This window comes from Sceloporus undulatus, chromosome 1 (assembly GCF_019175285.1).
Source record: "Sceloporus undulatus isolate JIND9_A2432 ecotype Alabama chromosome 1, SceUnd_v1.1, whole genome shotgun sequence".
Taxonomy (NCBI): domain Eukaryota; kingdom Metazoa; phylum Chordata; class Lepidosauria; order Squamata; family Phrynosomatidae; genus Sceloporus; species Sceloporus undulatus.
In genome coordinates this window covers 272,874,191-272,892,559 of record NC_056522.1, presented here as the reverse complement: position 1 = coordinate 272,892,559, position 18,369 = coordinate 272,874,191, and the positions used below count along the sequence as shown (strand labels likewise).

The following is an 18,369-nucleotide window of genomic DNA, read 5'->3' as shown; positions in this document are numbered from 1 at the left end:
CACACAAGAGATTTTAAACTGACAAAAGGTGCGCACTTTGGAGCATTGTGCATGGCTCTTTAAAAAATGGAGGGGGAGGACACTTCCGATGCCCCTGCAAACGTCACCTATGATGATTGCTTGATTGACAGCAGGCACCCTCAAGTTAAACCCGATAAGGCATTCGGGTTAAAATGCCCCTCAATTGTAGTGGGCACTCGCTTACGGAGAGATTTGGGGGAGGGGCATCTGGATCTACCCAGTTCCACCCATGTTAACTGGGCCAGTGGGAATGGGGCCTATGTGAACACAATGGCAATGGCTCTAAAGTTGGGATTAGTAAGATTACAACAAGGTCACACGCATGTTGTGCATCCATTGCCAATAATGGGCTTGAGGTCCCACATTTTTTAGTATCTGCATGGGGGCCTGGAATGGAACCCCTGCTGACATGGAGGGAAGACTGCATAAAGAAATTACCTAGTTCAAAGTTGATTATGATTATGATTATTTATTGCTTACCTGCTTTTCCCCAAGGTTTGAGGCAAGGTTCAATGTAGATTAAAACATATAAAACAATTTAAATACTTTTAGTTGAATTTTAAACTATATGACAATATTTCTTGAATAAGTTGATATAAAGCTATGAAATATGTAGACTTAACTTACCACAGAATGTTAATTTACATTTTATCTAAATAGGAAAACCAAACTCTTTTCATTACCTCTCTGTGATCTATTTTGGAAAAGTCCATTCCATTTACTTCAACAATCTGATCACCAACCTAAGAGAAGGCAAGTAAACAAAGTATCTGAAACTGTTGTATACTTCTCGGGTAGGTTGCAGTTCTCAAGTCACTTGCTTTGGAATTCTTCATGAAATTAGACCAGTTCAGAACCGTGGGTTCCCATACTCGGTGACAGCTAGTGTGGGACATCCGGTCCTGGACATCTGGTGGAGTTTTGGGGGGTGGGGGTGCATGGAAGTGCCTGTGTGGGCCAGAGGGAAGTTCACATGGGTTGGAGGGAGGTCTGTGCGTGGCCCCAGGAGCTCCTGTGCAGCCCAGAATGGTACCTGTGTGGACCAGAATGGCACCCGTGTGTCCCAGAATGGTGCCCGCACGGCTCCAGGAGTTCTTGCACAGGCCTCAGATGGTCCTGCATGGGCCAAATCAGTGCCAGCAGGGGGCAGCGAGCCGACCAGGCATCACCCCCCTTTCTGGTGTGTCACCTGGTGCTGCCCGCACCCACTGCACCCCCACCCTCAGGGACGCTACTGGTCCAGGGCAAATTATTTGCTGATTAAGATATACAGTATATTTATGGCATAGATTATACTTAACTGCATTTATATTGTTTTTGTTCTTTTTCTTCTGTTAGGCATCCCTGATTTTGATTCCTCTGTTATTAGAAGATGTCCATCAGAAGAAATTTCAAAATAAAACTACCATGTAAGCAAACGTTACATTATACTACTCACCTCTAACCCTACTTCGGCAGATAGAGAATTTGGCTTAACATGGCTTATGAAAATGCCTGGTTTTTGTGTAGGACCACTGGAAATACTGGAACAAAACAAAACAAAACAAAAAAAGAAAAAGAAAAGAAATGACACTGTTGGACTCTGAAAGATCCAAGATTGAACCCCATAGAAAGACACTGGGTGACCCTTGGCAAATCACACTTTCTCAGCCTTAGAGGAAGGCAATGGCAAGGCAATATAACTTGCCAAGAAAATCCCATGAGAAGTTTCTCCATAAATTGGAGTTGATTGGCAGGCACTTAACAACAACAAATACATATTTAGACATGTACCACCGATGGGTATTCCTTGCCTATGAAACCCAAAGATTCATGAGGTCATCATAAGTTAACAGATAATTTGAAGCCCCATACACACTCAATTTCTTTTCTACTCTGTTATTTTCATATCAGTAACATGGATAAGCTCTTCATCTCACTCTTTTTATGTCACAGAATCTGTTTCAACTCAGCATTGCTATCACAATCTATCACTGTTGACCAGTTAAAAATGTTGGAACGTGGAACTTATATCATGTACCAAATGAAGTCTGTACCAGTGAGATCTTTTCTCTGGACTTCTCTCTATTGACAAAATGAGACAAGCAGCAGGGGTGAGGGTGAAGGTGGGGGAAATTTTCCTGTTGGTTCCTCTATCTGTTGATAAAGTTTTCTTTTTTTCTTAAAAAAACAGCAACCACCCACATGGTATTTCTTTGTTCGTGGAACAGCTAGAGGCAACTCCAAGCAAAACACAAACATTTTATTACTACCTAGACACTGGAGTGTTTTTTTTTTGTTTTGTTTTTTTTAAATCCGGAATACATCACAGCAAAAATTCCTTTTCAAAGGCCGTGCAGTTCTCTAGTTTTGATTAAAGGGATTTTCACTGGATCCAAGGTGGAGCACAGGGATTTACCCTAGAACTTTAAGATTTTTGGAATACTGTAACTTTAAAAAGGAAGACAATATTCATCTAGGTATTGAGCCAATAGTGAAAAAATACATAGAAGAAATCTATAAGTGGCCAATTGTCTATAGCATTATGAAACCTGAAGGTTTATTGGCCAAATTATCTACTCAGTTCCCTTTGTCCTCCCTGTCCTCCCTGCTGGTAGGAGTGGTCTATGGGGTTATGCAGACTGGCAGCTTGGAGTCGCCTGAGACCGCTCCCGCCCAGTCCCCCCCCCCCATTGGCACGGGACTGCGGCAACCACACAGCCTGGTCCTGATCCAGGCAGCTGCCATGTTACTAAACTGGATGCTGGCAAAGAGCGGACTTTCCCCACTTCTTTTGCAGCTGGCTTTTCCCAGCCAGGTGTACTTTCCGTGCAGCTTCCAGCTGCTCTAGGGGTGTGCACCGTCTGCATGCCCCACTTTTTCCTGCCTATCTGTTTTGGGCCAATATGGACTAAAAATACTTTTCTAGGAATCTCCAATAAAAGTCATTTCACTTTTTTGCAATAGTTTGTATGACCCTAAACTCATTCAAATCAGTAAGAACTATCTTAATTGCTATGTGAAAAAAGTCCATGAATTTTATGATCACGTGACCATGATCATTTTCACTTTTCAGTTGCTTACAAAATAATTCATTATAAAGAGGTCTGCTGTGAATACCGGTGGCTCCATAGATAAATAATAATAATAATAATAATAATAATAATAATAATAATTTCTATACCACTTTTCCACAGTGATCAAAGTGGTGTACATAGTAAAATAAAGGATTGAGATCTTGACCTAAAGAGGCCAAGTGATGCCTGCAGCTTCTACGTCATTTTTAATGCAATCAATTGTGTGAATCAACACCAATGATCCTGTCAAAGTTTTCTTAAATTTCATTGACTGATAATGGAAAGTAGTCTGTATGCTTAACTCTCCACTACTGAAATCAAACAAATATAAAAATTACTAACTTTGGGGAGATCATAGCCATTATATCTTCATAAGATGGGAGCTAGGATAAATGGCAACTCACCTGCACCCCATGCCTTTTGTACCAATCAAGCTAATGAAAACTTTCTTCTCTTTATGATTTTTCCCTCCAGATGATGCAAGTCCAGCAACACTGCTTTTACCTTCCTAAATGGGAAAAAGGGCATCAGAATTTCTAAAACTGTGGTTCATTGGCTTCTTGTTATTCAGGGGTGGAGAAAGTGCAACCTGCATAGTGCATGTGGCTCTTCAGCAGTGTTGCCAATTTCCGGGGAATTTAATTAATTTCTTTCTGGGGATTTTGACTGAATATTCCGGTAAATATTTGGGAATTCTGTGGATTTTGGATTTTGGTAAAACATTTTGGGGAATATCTTTGAGGCTTGTTGGCCAGACTATGTTTCTGCAGCTCCAAAGCCTTTAACAGTCCCCCAAACAGACAAAACAGGCTGGAAATTGCACCCAAAGCCCTGCTGCAAATATGGTCAAACATACAACCTACCACCCTACCCAAAACTTCCTGAGAACCCACACCCATATCGTCTTGACCATGAGCTCCCCCCCATTTCAAGATCAATGAGAGGGGGCAAACAGCTGAATTTCTTCTCAACCATCCACTTCTGGCTCTATCTGTAATGGCTATTTCTGTACCCTGATACTAGTAAAAGTCAGGGAGCATATTTCCCATTCGTTGCTGTTATATATTAGCAGAGTCTTTCCCTAATATGCTAAGACTGAATATTGAAGACAGCCTGCTAAAATACACAAATAAATCACTATAATTATATTTACTTCTGCAGGTATCTACTCATTTATTACTTCTAGAGCATTTCATTATTCTATTTCTGAAATTTATCACTTCAGCTATAGTTATAAAATGCTTACTGATTTACCCTATAGCAGAGATTTAAGAGAGGCTAACCTAAATATCATGTAAGAAATGAATGTAATGCAATATTCTATAATGATGTCTTACCCCAGGATCTGATATAAACTGATCCACAAATTGCCACTTGAGAGGCTCATCAGGAGAACTAGAGGAAAAGGTTATGTGGTTAGATATGAGCAATAGGAAGATAGTGGGATGGGGGAAATCCACTTTGGATGCTTTCCTACCAGAGCTCTATCTGACCTGGGCTACAATTGCACTTACTTTTCATCAGCAGGCTGGAATGTGTAAAAGTTATCTCTCTACTGTCTAGATAGGTGATTTCAAAAGAGTTTAGGTAACCTACACTTTATACTGAGTCCACTGTAAGTAATGTGATCCCATAAGTTGGTGACAAATACTGGCAATTACTTGATCTATATATAAATTAGGCAAGTTTTTCTTTACAGCCCTTTCTGTTAGGCAGCAGTCTAGGATACAATCCTCATGTTATCTAAAAAGCACACCAACAGTTATGTATTTTTCTCCACTAGTAATCCTCTAGTAATCATTCTTAGAGTAATGGTTATGAGGCTTTCCTCACTGTCCCTGTCTAGTTCAGCCTACATCTGCAATATACATTGACAAAAACTAAGTCATGAATTTGAATATATTTCTCTTTGTCAATATAATTTGTAAATGGGGTTGAGATTGGGACTATGTACAGAGTGGTGTTACCCACTCCACTAAGGTCCAGAGCCACACTGGAATACTCTAAAGTAAAAAACAATAACAACAATGTATGTTTTTATTCACTGCTAGCTATAGCTTTAATGTAATGCATGCTTCATTGTTAGATTAGCTAGATTTTGGTAATCAATCAATATCTTTAACAAAGACCTTGTCTCTGATGGGATATATATATAGGCAAATGGACAGATGGTTGGCTCTATTTACATCTATCCCAAGTACAATAAATGGTCAGAATTCAACACAGAGTTCTATGTGCTTAAAACTGAAATCCTATGGACGTGGGAAATGTGAGGTGCAAATCATCTTTGTTGGTCCTCTGTAAAGCAAGCAGGCGGGAAAGTTGTGGCCAAGGGCTTTTCTTCCATTTTTTTGGCTTCTTATACCTACTAAAATGAAACCAACAATTTCCCCCCTTCTAGTGCTTTCATTGGGCAGGAATGAATTATTCCAGCTCCAGTCCTCTTTTGTATGCCTCCTTTTTGCCCTCTTCTATTCTGGGGAAGATCCAGTAAATATATATCTCCTGGGAAATCTTCCAAGGAACCACAAAACTGCATAGTTGACCCTTAAGTTTTCTGATTGGGAGGATGTGGTATCTGTAGTTTACAACTTAACAAATCAGGCAGAAACACAAATTAGCAAATACAAATGTAAGTGGAGAACAATTCCAGCTTGCCATCTTGTTGGTGATATTTTCAGCAAGTCCATAGCTTCAAGATCCCTAAAGCTAGCATGGTCATTGTATGGCTCAGTATGTATTTTTTAAGATTGTACACCATTGGCAGGTTTTATATTTTTATTGACTTGATTATCTGTATGTACAGCACTATAGAAATAAACAACAACAATAATAATGCCTGATGCTTCGAAGGGCGGTATATAAATAAAGCCTTTAATTAATTAATTAATTAATTAATTAATAATCAGTAACTTTCCAGGGTCTAGTTTTCAGTATCTCTAAAGCTATGCAGTTTCTGTATCTGTAAACACCCCGCCCCTCCTTTTTGAATCTCTAACCAGGGCATATACTATACTAGATGTAAAATAAGCAGTTATTGGAAAGACCATTACCTTTTGACAGGTATCATGCCAACATCTGCAATGAAATGTCTGATGTTAGTAAATGCCATTTGCAGGATGAGCTTATTCAAATGATACTACAGCTTTAAAATTGTAGAATATAACAGAAGTTCTACTCACGTCGCACTTTTATAGACACTATTTTCCTTGTGCGAATAAGATTAATCACTTCTTCATGAGTACATGAAGAAATTGAGTATCCATTAATTCGGACAATCTCATCTCCAATCTTCATAAAAAGAAAATTAAAAAAGATTTATAAGTTAGAACAAGGGTTATGCTGTAGATGTAAAAAAGAAAAAGGTATGATCTTCCATGTATGGTGGCGATGTGTAGAGATTCAGAAATTTTGGAAGTCCATGAGACAATCCAGCAGATTTTTGGGAGAAATTTTTCAATGAACCCTAAATTATACTTACTTAATATGACCTCGATTTTGAAAGCACAGGATGAAAATAAATATTGGAGGATAATATTATATTTAGTTACAGCGGCGAGGGTTTTAATAGCCAAACTATGGAAATCTAAAGCAAGACCAACATGGAATGATTGGATGCAAAAGGTGAACAAGTATAGAGAACTAGACAAGATTTCCTGTCAGGTACAAGAGCAAAATATAACGGAAAGGAAAAACGATTGGAAAAATGTTTTGGTTGTATGGGAAATGAAATGGAACATAGAAACAAATTTATTAGATATTTAATAGTTCATAATTTTGTCATGATAATCTGTGCAATGACATTCTCTTTCTTCTTTCCCATATTTTTATTAGTTTTTTTTTACTACTACAGGTCTGTAAACAAACAAATGACACCCCCGACAAAGCATTTTACTCAAGAAAAAGATCTGAGTATTCTAAAATTTAATATGTATTAACTAATTAAGCAGGCACAAAATTTCTATGTTGAGATAAGTAGATGAAAATGTTTATCAACTGTGCCTTAGTTGATCTTGTTTTTCTTTCTAGATGTTGTATGTAATACATAATGATACAGCTTTTTTTTTAATAGCTTAAGGAAGAAGCACTCTTTAAAATCCTAGGAACTAAAGGAAGACTGACAAAATCAATCAAGATAAGACAACAGAATGTGTTTTGCTCTGAAACTTTATTGAAACACCATTTTATTGTATTCAATTAATAAAGATTATTATCAAAAAAAGAAAGAAAGAAAGAAAAAGAAATGAAAACAAAAGGCACACTCTATTGTAAATTAAAATTCTGAAAGTGGTTACTTTTTTGGAGGAGGAGAAACACTCCACTGTGAAAAGGACAGAATCTATCTTTGGAGTGTGGAACAAAACAACTTTCAAACAAGAGGCAAATGCATTAACCGTATGTATGTGTAATTTACAGGACCAGCCATAATGTAGGCAGAATTAGGCAGCCACTTCATTCATATGGAAGAAGTTGAGAGGGCATACGGTGGTGTGAATGCCTTGCACTCTGAACTATGCCCTATATGTTAGCTTGTTGCACTCAGAAGATGCTGTCCAATCAATGTTATTTAAGTTACTTTGAATGACCAGATCAGTCACTTTCATGACCTCAGGGATGAACAAAATGCAGACGCCCAATATCAGCAAAATGTTATTGGACCATATGCTGGCTCCACACTAAGCTACCATACTTAATAAAATGGGGAAAGTTGTCATTCAACACTATTTTGTAGTGTATTTCCCCCCAACTATTCTTTATATGGAAGGGTACAATGAGGATGGGTGTGTGTGAAGCCATCATGGTAGCAAAATGCCATGGCTAACCATGCTTCTTAGTGATAATTAAACTGTAGTTTTGCTCAATGGGCCTGTGCCTCTCATTTATTTATTTAATTTATACCCTGCCTTTCTCCCTATATGAGACCTAAGGCAGCTCACAATATGAACTGAAACAAAATAGAGTAAAGGCAATGGATAACAACAGACATTTTCTTAAAATAAATAAATAATCATATTAGAACATTAATTTAAAACAGTTTCAAAAGACAATTAAAATCTAATACTGATGAAAAATGATGCCGCCCTATTTACCAGGCCAGCGTTGTTGCTGGGGCAGAAGGCGGCCTAGTCTCTGTAACTGCGGAGGCCTGCCTCGCCCCAGCAGCCTTTGGGCTGGCAAGAAGGCCCACCATTGGCTGCTGGGGTGGAAAGGGTGGCTCTTTTGCACTGGGTACTAGGACTACATGTCCCAGCCTGCATTGCAAAAGGGAAGAGGCCATGATTGGCTGGCTCAGACCCCCGAGCTAAGCCTATTGGTGGTAGGGGCTACAAGGCAGTGCCTCTGCTCTTTCCAGGTCCCTTATTGGTGGGTGGGCCTATTTCAGACCCTATTGTGCACCATCTGGTGCCATTTTAGCTCGGTTCTCCCACCCACCCACCCTCCCTTGGCTAGGGTGTTTTTGTCACAACTTTGTTTTAGGTTGGCAGCATAGGTCCTGGATCTGGTGGGCATGGTTTCCATGGCTCCGTGGCACTGGATTGGGAGTTCATTGGACCCGGGAGTGCTGAGGGCAGGCGGTGTGGCCATTGCGGGGGCCACATCGAGTGAACATCTCCTGGTGACTAGGGGCTTATTGGAATATGCGACTGAGGAGGATAAAAAAGGAATCTCACAGTCCCTTTAAGACTAACTGATTTATATTTTTAGCACAAGCACTTGTGGATATCAACCCACTTCCTCAGATACTATGAGAAATTATGAATTGCTATTACAGAAATGGGTGTACCACAGCATTTTTGATTCCCCTGGTACATAGTCTATACTTAGACCAAGAAACCACTGACAAGTCAGAAAACAGAAACAGAACAATTTGCCATTGACAAAGAGGTTAAGCAAGGCTATATTTTATCACCGTAACTAATTTATACATTAAAGATATTGTAAGCCGCTCTGATAGCCTTTAGGGCTGAAGGGCGGGGTATAAATACCACAAATAAATAAATAAATAAAATGTAGGAGAAAGGTGGGATATAAATCCTTGAAATAAAATAAATAAAGATTCCATACAGAAAGTTGGCTTAAACTTGGAAGGAGGAGATGTGAAAACTGGAGAAAAGAACATCAAGATATATAGTAGTATTGTATATTTGACATCTTGTGTTAAAAATATAAGTTCACCTTGTTTATTTCCATTGCACTGGAACAGAAATACCATGTACTTCCTTCCTCCTCCTCCCAACATTCATTGGCAGATTCACCAACTATGCATCATTGACAATCTTCTATCCAGCACTTGTTGTCTCCCTGTTTTTCAGAATACTGTGTCTATGCTTTGCAGGATTCAGTTTGAACTTGCTTGATCTGATTTTCCAGAATCCTAGCACACCTGTTCTTCCTAATCCCTGTAAAATACAACATATCTCTTGCTTGAAGTCTTGCATCATGAAAGCACAGATTGTGGCCCAGTAAGCCAACACTTTCCTGATGACATCATCTGCACACCCAATTGCTCACTTCCAGTATTCTCACTTCCTATTCCAAGACCTTCAAGAAGAAGGACTGATGAAAACAGCCACCTGTACCCCAAATCCCTTCATCCTTCCTTTCCAAAGCCTCATTGTCACTCACAATACATTGAAGCCTGTTTCTGGCAGTTTCCACAGGGCTCAGAAAGAAGTGGTAATGGTCAGTGAACTTTCTGAATCTTACCAACTTGGATCATTACAGATGAGCTGTCACATTCTGTATCTTTACAGCAAGGAGACAGCACACTTTCCAAGACTGCTTATCAGGTCCACACACAGCTGTCTCTGCCCTCTCCATAAGGACTCATATACCACATGTTCAATTGCTCCTTGTGCTCCTCCCAAAGTAACATGGATATCTGCCTATGGATATAACTCTCCATGGGCACATCTGTACTTTGTGAAGCCTGCAGCTGATGTTCCTTTTCTAGTGGCCCAGGATCACTATCCATGGTGAGAAAATGGATCTTGTAGCTCCAAAGATTCAGCATCCCTTTTTTTTTTTACAAAGCATTTTTCTTGTTCCAGTGTGTCACATTCTTCCAATGACTTGTCTCCTGCATCTAACATCCTTTTTCCCCACTGAAGAATCCCATGAGCACTGCTAGATGTGTTAAAGTCAAAGTCCTTCAGGATGCAAACTTTAAAAGTTTAAACTGACTGTGAGTAGGAGCCATCCCATTCAATGGACCTTACAAGCAGTCATGTATAGGGTTGCACTATAATTCAATTTCTGTAACATACTGTGCTGCCCTTCAATATCTTTTAAAGAGTTTTGCAGTTTTGTTATGTAAGTGTAAGCCACTCATACAATTTTATTCAGTTAAATATGAAATTCAATTTATTTTCACTCTACTCCATTGAAAGCTCATTATAACCATATCCTTTCCATCTGATGGGCAAGGAAAGCAAGCATGAGCATGCAAAGATGAACTACAAGAACAACACATTCTTTCAGTAGACTGCAGATCAGTTTTGGTTTACAGCATTTGCTTATCAGTTATTTGTTACTTTGTACTTGTGTTACTCACATAATGGGTCAAATTCAATCCAATCCTTAAATAACTGATTACAAGCCATATTTTCCAGCCAAGGATATCAAATGCTGAAGAGATGTTAGCTGATACAATTAATCACTTCAACAAACACACAAAACCAAATATATGTGTGGTGTGTGTTTTAAGATCCAGTATCCATTCCTCACTTACGCAGGCATAGCCACTGAGGCCAAGAAATGTGGCATGAGTTCCCAGGGGTGCACAAATTGCCCTTGCAACATTCTGCATCTTAGTAGCGTTAACTACTGTTTGCATTCTGTGTGATAAAACTGTTGGGTAGAGCTGGGGAAACTACTAGCTGGGAGTTATAGTTCTACAAATTTATTTTTCCAATCAGTATTGGGATGGATGGAAATAGCATATTTTTAATATATATTTTCTTGAACCGGTTTCATGGGCTGGATTCAGAGAAGCTGCAAACAGGATTTCTCTCACAGGGTAATTGTGCTGATGGGAGAAGAGGGAGCTGGTTTTTTTTAACTAATTTTCCCCTTTACCTTTCAACCCATTGTGTGTCTCAAAGGTCAGCACCAAAAGACTGTTGACATCATTTTCCTTTGCTTTGTCCTTTACATCCTTTATTGCATGCCCCAAAAGTTTACTCTCGACTTATCTATGGGTCATATCAAAATCATACTTTTGCCCCCTAGGCCTGCCCTCCATTTACACATGAGGTCAAATACACTCATCCCTCCACATTTGTGGCTTTGACTTTTGCAGATTTGATTATTCATGGATTTTATTAATATGCTCTCTCTAGGAATATTTAGGTCCTCCAGAGCAACTTTATGGTCAACTTTAACCAAAAGATGCTTTGAAGGACCCAGAGATTCGTAGAGTGAAGACATTTATAGCTCCTCCAGTGCAATTCTGTGGTCAATGTCTGGCAGTTGTTGACCACAGAGTTGCACTGGAGAACCCAAAGATTCCTAGAGAGGTGTTCTCTCAGGTAAAAACATAATGTTTTGTTATTTACATTTTTTCATATACACAGGGGTTCTATGCCCCTAATCCCAGTGAATGTGGAGGGATGAGTGTATATGCAATATGTAAAAAATCCTTTCAATCTCAGTTCTATCATGTTTTTTCAAATCCCACCTGCATTTTCAACCCATTTTTGGTTTGTATCAGGTTGGAAGTTTTTGTTTTCATTGCTCATTTGGAAATTCAGATATAATTTTCCTTATATGTATTCTTTATGTATTTATTTATTCACTTCACTTATTCTCCACTGTTCTCTCAGGGTTTAGGTGCAAGGCAGCTTACAACATAATTTTAAAAAGATATTCAAGCAAAACACAATTTATTTTAAATTAAATTTAATTAATCATTCCATTGAAGCTCAAATGATGAATGTGTTTGGAAAGTCAATATAATACCATCAGTATTTTTCAGGACTTGTTTTCCAGCTTTAATAAGAGCATTAATATGAATTTCTTACTGAAAGGACTTAGTCTTCAGAAGATATGTTAAGAAGATGAGGCAAGAGGAGAATGTACATGATAGATGCAGAAGCAATATGATAAAGGTCATGTCAGTAGTGTCACTGGGGAGTGCAGGGGGTTTGGACTGTACTGGGTGACACCCCAGAAGTGAGGTGACACCCTAGAAGGGGGTGATGACACCTGGTCAGCCCTTTGCACTACCCCCAGTGCCATCTGCATGCACTGCTCCATGCACATGTGCTTGTGCAGCACCGTACACATGCCCCCATCCCTGCGCATGCTGCTCTGGTGCTCATGTGCATGTGCCACTCCACATACCCCACACTCAGGGAGCTCCTGCCTTTGTATGCTCCTGTCTGTGCATGCGGGGAGGTCCAGCCCATGCACATGCTCCTCTGCACTGTGTGTGTGCTTCTCCACCCCCCTGCACATGCTTCCATCCGGCCCACACACTCTCGCACTCTGCCAAAAGTCCTGCTCTGGAAGTTCCATTCCCAGAAGTCCACCTCCCCCCCCCCCCAATGAGTGATGCCTGGTGCGGAAGCACCACTGCATAGAGGAAAAGAAACATTTCTATCCTGGTCCTGCACTGACCTGCTTAGATAATGCACAGGGCCAAAATGCACAAAACATGGTTCAATTTGCATTCCAAAGAAACCCCTGAGTGTGCAGAATGCATGTCAATGTGGGGATATGGGAGGAACGCCGTAGACACGCATTTGTGCATATAAATTGGGGAAGGGAAAAAACCCAGTGTACCAATGGCCATGTAGCCTTGCATCCTGGATTTTAATGGTACCAGTATTGGCCCATTGTGGGAGCCTGTTGTGTGGACAGCTCATCCAAAACATGGATCTGGAAGCCCTAACAGTAAGACATGTTTTCCTGGCAGTATGGACACAGTCCAAATGAAAAGTAGCATTCACAATAGACACACTGAAAGGAGAGTTATGGAATCAGCAACGCTCCAGATGATGTTGGATTCCAGTTCCCAAACACAACCACCAAAGGGTTCTGGTAAAAACTAAAAAAGAATAACAACACCCTGGAGCAGAAAAACAATGTAATGTCTAAAAGGGTAAAATTACCCCACTGAAAGATTTAAAATGCTACGGGTGAATAAAATATCCAAAATACTTGGCAATTCTATGCAAAATTGTTTCTAAAGCAAAAGGCCAGACGCGTTTCGACCTATGTCTTCCTCAGTGGCCTGTAAAATTATATAAAAAGTATAATAGCACCTTAACAACCAATGTGACTTTGCTGAATTCAAAAGCTACAATGAGCTTGAACTGCTCTCAGAGTGTCTTATATAACCAGCTGTGCTGGTAATGAGCTTGATCCTGCTAAAACTTAAGGACAAATCTTAGGGAAAAGCATAGGGTGTGGAGTAACAATAAAAATCTGAAAATCACCAACACACATGAGGTCAACGTGGATTAGAATACCCACCACTGGATTCATTTGAGTTCCTGTATTTATGGTTGTATATCAGATATCCCATCTGAATAAAAAATTATAAAGGAAATACTTCCCCTGTACCATCAACCCTTACAAATCCAATATAGGGAACAATCATGTCACAAGATAAAGCAAATAGGGCACAGATATAAAATTATTCAAACTAACCAATTCACATTTTCATTTAAACCCCCTGGGGATTCAGAATTCAAACGATGGCTCCATTTGAGTTCTAATACTTGTAATTGTTTTATATTTTTCATATCCCACCTATGCACCAGAATTTGAATGAATCAAAAGTGTGATGTTGCTCCACAAAGTGTTTAACCAATGGGGCCTCCAATTTTTGATTTTTGATACAACTTCTGTGTTCAATCATTCGGGTCCTTATCTCTCTGCTGGTCATACCCACATAGATCAGTTTACAAGGGCATTCAATTATGTATATGACATTTTTGCTCGCACATGTAAAGAATGTATACAATTCATAGCTTTTACCATCAGCAGTACACTGGTGCCTCGGGATACGAAATGATCGGGTTACGAAATTTCCGGGATACGAAAAAGTTGGATTGGGAAAAACTGTTTCGGGTTACGAAATATTTTTCAGGTTACGAAATTCATTTCGGCGCGAAATTCAAATGCTGCAAAGTGCAGCTATAGGCTTTCCAGTGCTAACGGAAAGCCTTTTCGGGTTACGAAATTTTCGGGTTACGAAAGGAATGGCGGAACGAATTAATTTCGTAACCCGAGGTAGCAGTGTATTAACAAAACACTTCAAATTACTGCTGTGTCTACATACTGAGCAATGTCCACAATTTCCTCACCTCTGCATTACAGTGCAGTAGGGCTTCCATTTTGTATGTATAATTTAGGGCTCTTGTGACTTTAGCAGCTGTGAAACTGATAACAAATTACAGACTTTTGTCTATTAATTGTCTCCAAATGTATTAGCAATGAAATGCTTGCACCACCTACTGGCTGATATTTTAAACTGCAAAATTATTACTGCCAATGAAGTGGTAGTGTCTCTTGTACTCAATTTCCAGCACAAATCACTCACTACCAGGCACTACTAGTAGTGCTCTTAATTTCCCCAAACTGACATTTTTAAAGGATGAAATCAGGAAAATATTTTCAGTGGGAAAATACTTTCATGAAATTGCTTCTGCTAATCTCTTTCTACTCTGTTTACAGTCCCTCTTCATTTCCTCATATGTAATTTTTCATTTTAAAAAAGAGGTGTTCTGAGATGTTCCCACTAGGTCATAGATCATCTAGGTGTACTGTGTTGTTCCACAGACTTTACCTATAATTATGTCCATCTGCCAAAGGAGACTCAAACAGCTGTACTGCCTTTCAAATATAAGATACAGTCTAACATCTCTGCCTACATAACTATTTAACAAAGGCAAGGTAATCCTGCTTTCACTCTGAGCAGATGAAAAGTCTTGCCTCATTTTATAGCCCCCTTTCCAAACAGAAATTGCATGAGCAGAAATATAGTTTGACAGTTTTTTGTTTTAAAGCACACCTCCCCATTTTTTGCACTCCCCCGTTTTGGCTTGCTGTCAATCACAGCAGATTTCCCATTTATTTATGTAGTTAGCCTGCCTTATCATTTTCATTCTCTCATTTTGCTTTATATCTCAACTATGTGGAGAACTGGAGACAGGAAGAAAGGAAAATGGAGCCATATTGATTGCAATAATTATGTAAATTAACATCACAATGACTGTATCCCCATCAGTAGCTGTTAGTATGGCAACATCAAGTACTCCTCCAAAACTAAGAAGTTCCCCATCTGGTCAATAGTTATTTATCTGTTATGGGTTATGGTCCATTAAACAAGGTGGCATTTTATAATTAAAGTAACTGAAGAACCACAGTGGGGGTTCACGTTTTATTTCTACATATTGACAAAATAACACTAAGTTGACCTAAAGAAGCATCATTACTTCTTCAGAAGGATATTTCATTGCTGAACAGAACCATAAATGTTTCTGGCTATTGTTATCAGATGCCAAGATGGATAGGTAAAGCAGGTAGGCAGAGCAGTCCTATGTGCAAGAGCAAAAAAGATCATGGTGGAGCTAGGGTGATGGAACCATGACTTCTGCTTGCCATTTTGAGACAAATTATGAAGAAAAACAAAGTTAGAGTGTGTGTGTGTGGAGGGGTTCTATGGGAGGGGTCTGGAGGGAAATAATCCCTGGCCCATTGCAATTACTCACTTTTGCTTGGCAACTTTGTCTGTTCTCACTATGCCCTGAACCACCTTGTTTTTGCCCACAGCACTGGTTGTGGAGCACCTTCTATCAGACAACTAGGGCAGTGAAACTTTATGTCACTGTTCAGAAATAAAACCTCAAGAGCACAAGATTCCTCAATAAATTGCCAAATACATTTTAAAAACCCTCTGAGGAAGGTTTTCAATATTCAAAGTACCCCTAAAATATTATACAAAATGTTCCATGACCCTCATTTTTCTGCATAGTAAGAAATTCCAGACACCAGTGGCACAGTATTTTCATGAATTCGGAGGAAGAGAGATGTATGTTGTTTCTTGTGTATTTTCCACTAGGCAAATATGGTAGAGGGAATTAGGCCTGTACAACAGAAATGTTAAGTTTTCTAAATGAAATTAGTTTAAAAGGTTTAAAAGATGAAATGAGGTATAGCTAGTCTACAGTAAATAGGATGCTTTCAAACCTACCTTTAATATCTGACAAATGAAACATTTAGCAGAAACTTAACAGCTTGGACTCATTGTTCCCAATAGTGAAGTCGAAGGCTTTAATGGCCAGCATCCATGGGTTTTTGTGGGTTTTGTGGCCACATACCCCGAAAAACCCACAAAAACCCATGTTCCCAATAGGTCTTGCTAGATCTCAATGAAAAACCACATTCACTAAAAAAAAAAAAAAAGGGGGGGGGGAATTGCTGCTATAATATAAACTTGCCTGTTAAAGAGACAGGATCCATACTCCATTTGTCATCTGGAAAGGATTCAGACTTCCTTCGAGCCAAATAGAAATTTCACTTCTGCAAAGTGCCATCCCTCTCTGTCTAGAATTATAGTAACTTCTTTTGCATTAAGCTTTCTGTGTGTGCACTCATGCAACCTTGAATTGCAGCAAAAGCTGCCATCTTCTTGATTTTTGAGTTTTGAGCAGAGAAAGGGAATGGTCACACTTACAGGAATGACTTGAACACAGAAACATTTGTGTCACTAGAGCATTGGCTCACCTTGATACTGTCCATATAGAAATATCAGTTGTTGTATAAACACAAACAGTAACTTCTACTGTGGACTGAAGCACAAATGAACTATTGGCTCTTGGCCTGAGTACACAAGGGCAATTCTTCCTACTCCCCCACATAAATAAGTACCATTTCCCTAGCAGTTAGTCACAAATCCAAAATTTATTCTTAATGTATTTGGCTCTCTCCAAATACATAGTTTCAGCAACACCATTTCTGTTATCATTATGCAGAAGTGAAAAAGAAAGCTAAACTGGTTTCTTCATGTTTTTTCCTTCTACAGCTAATGTCACCACAAAATACAAAATGCATTGCTTACATTCATATGTAATTTCTCTGTACCTACAAAAGGCATTATTAGCACTATATACTTCATGAGAAAAGCATTCACTAGCTTGTCCATCAAGAACTGAATACATTAATGGAAGGCTTTATGTGCATTCAACACCAGCATGCTATTGTTAAAGAATTGTTTAAAGAACTGAGTAACAGTGATATGGGCTAAATTAGGAGGAAAAATCTTTTTCATGCATTTCTTTCCTCCAACATTTTGAAAACAAGGCCTTATTTTACTATCTGAAGTATAAGCAGTATAATCACAGTGGTTTCAAATTTTCTTTTTTCATGTTTCCTGTTACTTCTATTATTCATAATAACCTCCAGCCTTTTTTTTAGTCAACTGAATCCCCAAAGATATGAATATCTGGGAGAGCAACAACAACAACAAAAGACAGATGAAATACATGAAAAGGATGTATTTCACTATCTATTCAGAAAAAAAATTGAAACATCAAAAGAAAATAGGTCAATGCTACAAAGGTTTCAATTTCACATCTTGATTACACAAACACATACTTACTTTAAGTGGCACTAAAATTGCTTGTTTCACATAATCCACACAAAGATGAATCAAAATGGTATAGAAAAAAGGGAGCCAGAAACTGATATTATGATAGAAGTTCATTATGTCTTTCTCAGGCCACATTTTTTTCCAGCTTAGAAAATGTTTGGAGATTTAAATAATGTAGATGGGTGAAATTTCAGAAGCATTTGGCTTTATCATGAGACAGCAATTTAGAACAATGAGCTGCCTGTCAATTCCCTGTATTCACCAGGTTTAGAAAGTTTTAGAAAGTGTCTAGTACAGATCATTATGAATGCACCTTAAACTGATCCCTTTAACATCGCATATCAACAAACCAAGGCAGGCAGCTGCATTTGCTGCTAATTCCTAGTTGCTCCATATTCATATAATAGGAATGTGCATTTATTTGTAAATATATAAGCCTTATGTTTAAATAAGGACTCCGTTTTTTCTCCTCTTCCTCTTTCTCCTCTTCTTTTTAGTAACCTGTTAAATATTTCTGTAGAATGATTAGCTTAGGAGCTAAATGTTTTCCAAAACATAAGAAAACAGGAAGGAACGTTAATACTGTGCACTGATGTTACTCAGTATTAAATGAGTAAGTAATGGATATAGGTTTTTAAACATTTTGCATTTTTAATGGACACACTTCAGCATAGCAGAAACACCAGTCAT

The 18,369-nt window shown here is 38.8% G+C and overlaps 2 protein-coding genes across 3 annotated transcripts in view; both read right to left on the bottom strand.

Annotated features, from left to right (window-relative positions):
- Nucleotides 1-18,369, bottom strand: part of USH1C (USH1 protein network component harmonin) — a 185,591-nt gene that overhangs the window by 44,299 nt on the left and 122,923 nt on the right. For both annotated transcript variants that reach the window (XM_042461307.1, XM_042461316.1), the window contains exons 5-10: nt 6,260-6,368; nt 6,131-6,155; nt 4,415-4,472; nt 3,482-3,585; nt 1,460-1,544; nt 705-764 (exon numbers count right to left, since the gene is read on the bottom strand). In XM_042461307.1, the coding sequence (XP_042317241.1) occupies nt 705-764; nt 1,460-1,544; nt 3,482-3,585; nt 4,415-4,472; nt 6,131-6,155; nt 6,260-6,368 (441 nt within the window). The remainder of the gene's footprint in view (nt 1-704; nt 765-1,459; nt 1,545-3,481; nt 3,586-4,414; nt 4,473-6,130; nt 6,156-6,259; nt 6,369-18,369) is intronic.
- LOC121927575 (phosphatidylinositol 4-phosphate 3-kinase C2 domain-containing subunit alpha-like) overlaps nt 1-18,369 on the bottom strand; it is a 376,515-nt gene that overhangs the window by 313,883 nt on the left and 44,263 nt on the right. The gene's annotated exons all lie outside the window — the stretch shown is intronic.